Source organism: Triticum dicoccoides, chromosome 2A, assembly GCF_002162155.2.
Source record: "Triticum dicoccoides isolate Atlit2015 ecotype Zavitan chromosome 2A, WEW_v2.0, whole genome shotgun sequence".
NCBI classification, from domain to species: Eukaryota; Viridiplantae; Streptophyta; class Magnoliopsida; order Poales; family Poaceae; genus Triticum; species Triticum dicoccoides.
This window is the reverse complement of record NC_041382.1, coordinates 640,688,565-640,698,660: the sequence shown is the minus strand read 5'-3', so window position 1 is coordinate 640,698,660 and position 10,096 is coordinate 640,688,565. Positions and strand designations below refer to the sequence as shown.

The 10,096-nt window shown below is 49.8% G+C and overlaps 1 protein-coding gene across 1 annotated transcript; it reads right to left on the bottom strand.

Moving 5' to 3' along the window:
• Nucleotides 1-7,247: 7,247 nt before the first annotated feature.
• LOC119355923 lies at nucleotides 7,248-9,574 on the bottom strand. The gene has a single exon (XM_037622809.1). The coding sequence runs from the start codon at nucleotides 9,287-9,289 to the stop codon at nucleotides 8,684-8,686; it is 606 nt and encodes a 201-aa protein (XP_037478706.1). The 5' UTR covers nucleotides 9,290-9,574; the 3' UTR covers nucleotides 7,248-8,683.
• Nucleotides 9,575-10,096: the final 522 nt, after the last annotated feature.

Genomic DNA, 10,096 nt, shown 5'->3' with positions numbered 1-10,096 from the left:
GGGTTTACCCTCCATTTTAAGTTGATGGAGGGCGATCTCCTCTCCGTCAAGGCCTTCGGGTGCTTCGGCACTCGGGCGAAGTGCTGCGTGGACAGCTCCTCCGATAGCGAAGGCTCCTCCTCGAGCGAGAGCGACGAGGAGGGGAGCGACAGTGACGACGAGGGTAGCGGGCGGCGGGGTAGCGGGTCCGACTAGGCGTCGGGCGCCGCTTTGCGCGGCACCGTCGACCCCATCATCCGCGTCGCCGGCTTCTTGAACTCCCCGGGGTCGTCTCCTTGGGCGGCTGGCATAGGGAGGCTGCAGAAGGGGAAGAGGGCAGGCGACAAGGCCGTCAAGCCGGAGTACGAGGGCGTGGTGCCCTCGACAGCGTGCTGACGTCCTGTCGCCCCGTCTTCGAGCCCCACTCCCAGTGCCACCGTCGCCGTCCGGCCTTCGGACAACCCTCGGGATGTTCCCTTGGTGTCTTCTGGCACCCGTAGCTCGCCTAGGCATTCCTCTTGCCCTTTTCGCCTCCTTGACCTGCCTCCTGAAAAGAGGGACATGAAAGGGATTACGGGCATCTTATCTTTTTAATTTGTAAGCCTTCGGGCCTTAGCTGTATCTAGAACTTGTAATCCTCTCTTTCATGTTTTTCATCCTCTATGGACTGTACCTGAGTGGGATGTTTTTTAATGAAAAGGGGACGCTTGCCGGGTTATTTGTCTCGCGAGTTAAACCCACGCCAAGGAGCGAATCCTTGGTATCCCTCGGACAGACATTTCATCTCCCGGCAACAGGCCCTGCCGCCTTCCCACGTCGCTCAACCTTTCTCACGCTTTTAACGGAGGCAGGAACGAGGTGGGTGCGGTCTCCTCGTTTCATCCCTTTGCTGCCGCGACTACGACCAAACTTGGCCCCGAGAACGAGCCCCAGGGCCTAGAGTCGAGGGAGCACGGCAGTTTCCGGGAAGAAACGTGGTTTCGCATTCCCCATTCCATAAGAGGATGCATGATGAGGGATAAAAGACTTATCTGATATTGCAGCCCACTGGCAACTCTGGTTTGCCGTGGACGATTCTTGGCACTCACAGCCCCCAGCGATACTGGCTTGCCGGGAAGGCTTTTATCTTCGGCAGAGAACTTTGACGTTCTCGATGCCGGCTTCCGGCAAGCTTGTTGCCAGGAAGGCTTTTATCTTCGGCAGAGAACTTTGACGTTCTCGATGCCGGCTTCCGGCAAGCATGTTGCCAGGAAGGCTTTTATCTTCGGCAGAGAACTTTGACATTCTCGATGCCGGCTTCCGGCAAGCTTGTTGCCAGGAAGGCTTTTATCTTCGGCAGAGAACTTTGACGTTCTCGATGCCGGCTTCCGGCAAGCTTGTTGCCAGGAAGGCTTTTGGCGAAGAACTTCGTTGTTCTTGACACCGGCTCCCGGCAAGATCGTTGCCGGAAAGGCTTATGGCGAAGAACTTCGTCGTTCTTGACGCCGGCTCCCGGCAAGATCGTTGCCGGAAAGGCTTATGGCGAAGAACTTCGTCGTTCTTGACGCCGGCTCCCGGCAAGATCGTTGCCGGAAAGGCTTATGGCGAAGAACTTCGTCGTTCTCGACGCCAAAAAGATTGGCCCTAAGGGCGTTGCCAGCCCCCGGGCCATAACTGCGTTCAAACATAGCAAGTGATTAGCATCCGAAGCGCACTCAACTTGCTTGCGAATTTCGACTTCTGCTACATATTCCCTATGCCTGCTGGGAACGGGCCCTTAGCGGCTATTCGGGAACAACGCCTCCCGGAAAGGTTTACCTTCTTGGTTCTAGCGCAATCGCACAAGTTGCCGAGCGGACTCGAGGCAACATGGAGCGCAACTAGCCCCGAGAAGGCTCCTCGGCATGCAGGTCTATGCAGAAATCTCAAATAAATAGCGCATGCTATCTTCCTGTTCAACCCCTCTTTGTACGTCCACCCTACGCTTTCTAGGGAAACTTGCCGGTGCAGGCACCCTTGCCGCGAGCGCCGAGTGCGGAACTTCAGCAGCCTGCTGGCGGGGTCGCTACCGACAAGCAATCTCGTCGCAACTAGTTGCAGCTCGCTTAAGTTGTTGAGCGGACTCGAAACAAAGTAAGGGCGCTAGCGGCTCACTTAAGTTGCTGAGCAGACTCGAAGCAAAGTAAGGGCGCTAGCAGCTCACTTAAGTTGTTGAGCGGACTCGAAACAGAGTAAGGGCGCAACTAGCTACGAGTTGATTCCTCCACGCACAGGTTTTCCGTACAAAGAACAAGATCTCCGAGGCGGATAACCTTATACAGAAAGGAAATATCTAAAGTTTCGCACGACTTAGATTTTTCTGTTGCCGTACTGCAGTCGTTCTTTTGCTCACCCGCTCCTTAGGAGCCATGACGATGAAGAGCAGCTGCCGCCGAAGCCCCCTACCTGGCGCGCCAGAGATGTCGGGGGTGCTGATTCCACCAACACCTATGGGGACAGGGCCCCTTTCGGTTCGGTGGGAGGCGGAGAGCGCATAAAGAGCGGATCGAGGCAATGCACGCGGGCGATTTTACCCAGCTTCGGGCCGCACGGATGCGTAAAACCCTACTGCTGCTTGTTTGTGTATATTGGATACTTGCTCAGGAGCGATGGACGCTGCTAGACTGAGCGTGAGAGTGTTCCTGGTGTTGAATGAGCCGAACTGGCCGAACCTCCTCTACGTTGCGCCTGGGCCTCCTTTTATACTTTCAAGGGGTCATCGACAGGTGGCAACGTAGACTAGAAGGGTAAAAATGGAAAAGGATGCGGTAGGTGCAGCTACCGCTACTGTGGATACAGTGCACCCTACCTAACTCTGACGGCAGGGGACAAGGGCATTAAATGCCTGTCTGAGTCTCCTAAACAGTGCAAAAGGTGACCGTTAGGAGCGCTACCGTTTGCCACGATGGGCTTCTCTTCATCTCCGCTTGCCACCACGTACCCCTAGCTGCACGGCCTCCTGCCACGTGTGCTTGGGAGAGTCCCAGAGCGACACGTTAGCAGGTGTGCTGGAGCGCGGGCACGAAGTGGGGGTTTCCCGCGGCAAGCTCCTTGCCGCGGCCGTCGTCTTGTCGTGTCCGGAAGCTTGTCGCTCGCCGGATCTTGCCGGGACGCAGGGCGCGTCGCGGCAAGCTTTCTTGGTATGCCTTGAGTGGCCTTCCCGGAAAGCTCCTCTTGCCGGGGTCTTGTCTCTTCCCGGCAAGATCCTCTTGCCGGGGCCTTGGTTGGCCTTCCCGGCAAGCTCCTCTTGCCGGGGCCTTGGTTGGCCCTCCCGACAAGCTCCTCTTGCCGGGGCCTTGGTTTGAGTACTTTGTTCTTGAATGGTCTTCAAGGGAACCACGGAGGGTCTTGGCGGTCACCCGGCAAGCCTTGCCGCGGGGTGCTGCAACTGCCCGTGCACGAGTTCGGGATACTAGGGTACCCCTACTCTAGTACACCGATAGTTCCCCATCAAAGAAATGTTTGTGCAAGTGAGAAGAATAAGGCCTCAATGCCTGAAGATGATGAGTCACTAGTGCTCAGGAAATTGAGACGCAAAATTCTAGATCATGACAATGCTCATCCTGTTGCTGAGAACATGATGTTAAGAAAGGACAAATGTTTGCATCAGTGGAGATTATTTGATCCTTATTCTATCAGGAGAAGAACTGCTTGTGATTATTGTTTCCACACCAGAGAGCAACAAGATTTTATAAAAATGTGCTTCTTGATAAGAAGCCTATTGTCATTGACATAAAATGGGTGGATTGAGAATACATTGATGACAATGAAGACAACTTCCCCATGTTCATGAGAGTTTCAGACTTGCAGGTGTTGATGCTTTTGTTGGGAAGAAGCTTACCTCATGGAATGATGAGACGATAATGCAATTCTATTCAACTGCTCATTTCTTTCCAGATGGAAGGATTGTGCGGATGACTGAGGGAGTGAGATGCCAGTCGACCATCTCTTAGTGGGCAACTCTTCTTGGTGTTCCTAAAGAAGAAGAGCGAGACATTGATGTGTATGCAAAGCCCAAGATGGACCACAACTCGATGAAGGACATGTACAAAGCTATTCCTGAGAAAGATGTTGAGACCCACAAGTTAGGTTCTGTGAAGCATTTGCTACCTGGTTTGGCCACTACAAACACTATTTTGAGGCACACTCTATTGCCCAAACCTGAAGGTGACAAGATGATCCGTGGCCATTCCATCAACTTGTTGCATCTCTTTGACACACCTCAAAAATTCAAGGTAATGACCTTAATTGTTGAAACTATCAAGAGGACAGCTGCAGACCAAAAGAGATCATGTAGTTTTGCTCCGCACATTCAGTTACTTATCAATTCCAAGGTTGGAACAAGCACATATCTTCTTGATCGTGAGCATCTCCCATTGTTGCCAGAATTCGAGGATAACATGGTGGTGATGGACCCATCTCATCCTACTTCTGTTGAGGCACAAGAGAAGATACACACAGTATGCAGCCGTCGCAGCTAAAGCAGCTAAGGAAGCATCTAGTCCATTTACTAATCTCAAGACCAGAAGTGATCAAATGACTTATCTGCTAGAAGCAACCCTGAGGATTGAACGAAGTTTGGCCATCCTTGCCAAGAACCAAGAGAGCTTAGAGCGGATAGTTGAGGCAAAAATTTATGATCTTGATGTAAAGATCACACATGTCCAGACCATCATGGAAAAGCTGAAGAATGATGTTGATGCAGCTGCTAAAGCTAGAGAGGATGCAGAGGACAGTGGTGATGACAGGCCTACTACTGACAGATTCCAAACAGTGCCTAGGGTAGCAAGGTCTGCTACCGTGCCTACTGCAGATATGAGGACTACCACTTCAGCCCCTGCTGCTACTCCATCAGTTCCACCGCTAATGTCTACTCCACCAATTCAGCAGACGTCAGCCAAAGCTTTTGCAGATACACTTCTCTCAACACCGTCTACACACAACGGAGCTGCCAACCAGATATCTTCACCTCCAGGAGCTACCACGGATCGTGCCTAGAGAGACGCATAGCTCTATACCTATCCGAGCCTATTGATACTTGTTGCCAAAGGGGGAGAATTTGTATAGATCATTAGGCTTCGAGAGAGAGTGTGTCTTGCTTTTGCTCATTTGATTTCTTCGAGTTTTTGCTACTACTTGGTTTACACTACTTTGATTTGCTTGTTTGATTTCTTCGAGCTTTTGCTACTACTTGGTTTATGCTACTTTGATTTGTTGTATGTGTGAGATACTATGTTGGTTGTTTGTGCTTGATCATACAATGCTTCATGTTATGCACACTGCTTATCATATCATTATCTTGTATGATCATTCACTTGTGTTTTTGGTTATGAGTGCTTACTATTCCAATCATATCACTTTGTGCGCTCCACCGAGTTGTATGTGACAAGGAAGAGTGACCCATGATCCTAATCGTTTGTGCATTTTCATTCAAACACAAATTTTTAATAATACACAAATTTAGGGGGAGCTCTTGCTTATCACATACTTCTCAAAACGACGATGTATTTCATTCATTTAATCATTTGTCAAAGCTTTGATCTATATGTTGTCAGCAATTACCAAAAAGAGGAGATTGAAAGTGCAACTAATCCCTGGGTGTTTTTGGTAATTAAGAATAACATATATCTCATTGAACTAATATCTATTCAAATTAAAGATTTCAGGAAGTTCAATGATTGGCATGGCAAAGACTAGTGATTGTGGACCCCTCAAAATGCTAAGGACATGGGTTGGCAAAATCTCAAGACTCTACATTTTTTGTTAAGTGATCCAAGATCACATTGAGACCAAAGAAAAACTAATACTATTAAAAGGGGATGAGGTGTTGTTGATGATCTGGTTGCTCAAGTTCTTAGTGATATTGTTCAAAAACCCTAAGCCACTTTCTCTATCCAAATATGTCCTAAACCCGACAATCCAACTCAGTCCCACCGAAACCTACATATCCAGACCCACAGTTCATCTAGACACTGCCACAGCCAAACCTTAACAGATCGGAGTCATTGTTGACATGAATCTCGGTCCTACCGAGATGGTCTTGCCAACTCGTTGTCATCTGTTGCAATTATTTCGATCTTACCGAGTTTTGCAATCGGTGCCACCGAGATAGCTTGCCAACCTTCTGTTGTCTTATTGCTTCACTTCGGTTCTACCGATTTGATGCAATCGGTGGCAACGAAACGAGGTTTGTCTTTATCATTGCACATCGGTCCCTCATAGATGTTTCCAGTTAGTCGCACCGAGACTCCTAAAGTTCATATCTTTTACACAGGTCGGTGCCACCGAGTTGAGTCGTGTGTAATGGTTGGATTTTGTGTGGAGGCTATATATACCCCTCCACCCCTTCTTACTTAGCAATAGAGCCATCAGAACGTGTCTACACTTCCACTACTCATTTTCTGAGAGAGAACCACCTACTCATGTGTTGAGATCAAGATATTCCATTCCTACCATTTGAATCTTGATTTCTAGCCTTCTCCAAATTGCTTTCCACTCAAATCTTTCTTCCACCATAGCCAAATCTCCGAGAGGGAGTTGAGAGTTGGAGAGACTATCATTTGAAGCACAAGAGCAAGAAGTTCATCATCAATCACACCATCTATTACCTTTTGGAGAGTGGTGCCTCGTAGATTGGTTAGGTGTCGCTTGGGAGCCTCCGACATGATGTGGAGTTGAACCAAGAAGTTTGTAAGGACAAGTAGATCGCCTACTTTGTGAAGATCTACCCGAGTGAGGCAAGTCCTTCGTGAACGATGGCCATGGTGAGATTGACAAGGTTGCTTCTTCATGGACCCTTCGTGGGTGGAGCCCTTTGTGGATTCGCATAGCCGTTACCCTTCATGGGTTGAAGTCTCCATCAACGTGGACGTACAATAGCACCACCTATCGGAACCACGCCAAAAATTACCATGTCCCCATTGTGTTTGCCTTCTCCAAACCTCTCCTTTACTTACATGTGCAATGTCTTACTTTTTGCTACTATACTCTTAGAATTGCGTGTGTAGGGTGATGGTTGACTTGCTAGATTTGCTAAAATCTGTCCACAACTAAAATTGGGAAAATGTCAGATTTTTATTTGGTCAAGTAGTCTAATCACCCCCGTCTAGACTAATTTTGATGATACGACCACTCTAGCAACCCATCATCTACTTATTACTCCACAATGCCTTCTGTTAGGCCCAAGCATGGTGAAGTGTCATGTAGTTGATGTTCACATGACATCTCTAAAGAAAGCAACAACATACATATTATCAAAATATCGAAAGAATACCAAATTCACATGTGGTACCCAATGGTTAGATTAAATAGTACACACGATATTCACAATTTTACATTCATCGGTATCACATTTGATCAAAAATAATATTTATCTCAACTCAATAACAGATAGATGAATACATAACAATTATCTTAATTTAAATTGACAATTGGAGACAACTTTAACATAGGTTCACAAGCTCACGACACACTTCACGGGTAAGGTTCACATGTGAGTATAAACGGGTAGGGTATGGGTATATCCATGAGTACAAGCCTTATTGATGATGCGCTGAAGGTGGATCTTCGGATGCTCTAGGTCATATATAGTCTGCTTTTATTCTTTTATTCTACTAGATTTAAGACATTGTAGTTTCTACTAAATGAAATCGGAGGGAGAGCCATCTTTATAAAGAAAAAGAACTAGCAAATTTTAGCAACAGTTATCTCACAACCATCAGAGATGCTCTGCAACAAGATAGCAGTTTAACTTCGGTTCCATCTGAGCAGCCTTCCAGTCAATTCCAAGCAGAAAAAAGGCAATCAGCGCTGTCCCGAATGATAGCACCAAAACAGGGTTTAGCAGTAAAAGGATCAAAACTAGCATCAACATTATTGTAAACCAAATCCATTAGAGTGTGCCAATGAGAAAGATGATTCTTCACCTGCAGCTGGTAACGGAGACCCTGGATGGAGTACTACTGCAACATCAGATAAAAGCACTCTGCTAATCACAGTGTACACGTACGACTGGTAAAATGTGTTGTGGTCTTTCCAATTATAAAAATAGACACTCTTTCCGTTCACTTTTATAAGACGTTTTGAACAGCTGACACAGAACTATTTTGTGGGCTGTCTGAATTGTCTAGACGTCTTATAAAAATAAACAGAGGGAGTACAACATTTACACTCATACGTGTTTGTACCATGCAATACATTTTACTTACCTTTTGCAAATCTTTTTCTCCCCTTCTAAATGAAGCTTGGTAGTAAGTACTTCCTCCGTTTGTTTTTATAAGACATTTTAGACAGTTTTGCTTTGTACTATTTTAAACAGTGTCTGAAAGTCTAAAACGTCTTATAAAAATGAATAGAGATAGTACTCCCTTCACATTTTGGGACGAAGGAAGTATCTTTTTACAGAAAAAAATGTACAGATCATAAAGCAATTGTATGCCAGTGGCTATTGTGGTTAGTTGCAAGTTCAATCCAGCCATTTAGACCTTATTTGATTGCTCCGTGATCAGCATCTTTTCTTCTAGAAAAACATAACCACTTGTTAATTTACTAGTAGTACATACATCAAAATATTTCGCCTAGAATCCCAAACGTAGCAACAGAAGATCCACATTTTCTGTAACGAATACTACACCATGAATTGGAGTGACGTGGGCAGCGAGAGAAACCTCCAAAGGAGCGTCCTTTTTCACAGGTCGAGGAAGCCGGTGGTACGCCACACGGCGTTGCGCATGCGCCGGAGGTCGCGCCCCTTCAGCGTCCGCCCGGCGCCCTCCATCACCGACGCCGCCGCCGCGGCCCGGCGCGCGGCCATCTCGTGCGGCGGCACCATGAGTTCGTTGTCTTCCTCGTCCTCCTCGTCAGCGGCCTCTTGCTCCGCCTCCCGGCGTCGCCTGTCCGCCGTCGCCTTGGACCAGGCAGGCACGGCCACCGGCGCAGACTGGTGGTACGGCTGCGAGCGCGGCTGCCTCTCCCGTCGGGCCGCGGCCGGGATGGCCGCGCTGGGCGAGCGGCTGTCCTCGTCGGCGATGAGCGACGACAGGCCGGCGCCGCCGGACGGGAAGGCGCGGGAGGAGAGGGGCCAGCGGTGGCTCCCCCCGGACGGGGACGGCGTGGGCGAGGGCGACGAGGCGGTGGAGGCCGAGGAGAAGGAGGGGGACGACGACCAGACTACGTCGCGCTCGTCGAGCTCGAGCTCCTGGTCGGCAGCGCCGGCGTCATCCGGCTGCTTGATGAAGCCGAGGAAGCGCAGCGACGGGGACACGGCGGAGGCGCGGCGGTCGCGCATGGACATCGGCGTGCTCGTGCTCGATGGAAGCGTGGGTGCGCGCGTGCGGTGGCCGGCCAGTGGCCACTGACCAACCAGCGTGCGGTGTGTTTCAGCGCTGGGACGCCATGCTCGCGCCCCTATTATTGGCGCGCGGCGTGCCCTCTACTGGTGGTGGTGGTGGCGGCGATCGGCGTCCGGTGCGGGGAGTGAATTATTGGGGCAATGATGATGGCTCCGAGGGGCTGCCCAGGTGTCGGGGGCTTCCCGCGATCGTGTCGTGTGTGTGCCGTGTGCGCCGTGCGGGCGAGAGGGCTGCGGTCTGTGGTGCTCGTGCGACGGCCTGGAACCGGAGATCTGGCGCGGCCTGGGCCAGAAATCCGGAATCCTTTCTCGCCGGGTCGCTGCCCATCAAAAAGAAGCGACCGCGACCGCTACAGGATACGACATTTCCCATCTGTACATACAAATCCATACAGCAACCAACACGTCCTCGGCCATACAGCGAACAAAATGATCGAGTATCGGGCCGCGAGTAAACAACTGGATCTCTTGGGCTCGGGTTTTGGCCGTGTACGCTCCGGTTTATTTGTTGTATAACCGATCCCAGGCTACGTCCGTGTCTACATGCGTACGCACGAATCGCGGCAGGAATTGACAGGGCACCTACCGGTCGCCGTCCCGCCATCACCCGCCCTCCATTGCGGGCAGGGCGAGATGGATGAGAAGGAAAAAAAGAGACGTCACGCTCTCACAGTCTCACCTGATAAAAAATGGTCTGGGCCAGAGGAGGCCAGAGGGGTTCCGTTTCCCTGTCGAGAGTTTGGAGCATAC

Excerpts from the sequence above, each read along its gene's own strand:
- LOC119355923 (XM_037622809.1), bottom strand. The coding sequence starts at position 9,289 with ATGTCCATGCGCGACCGCCGCGCCTCCGCCGTGTCCCCGTCGCTGCGC.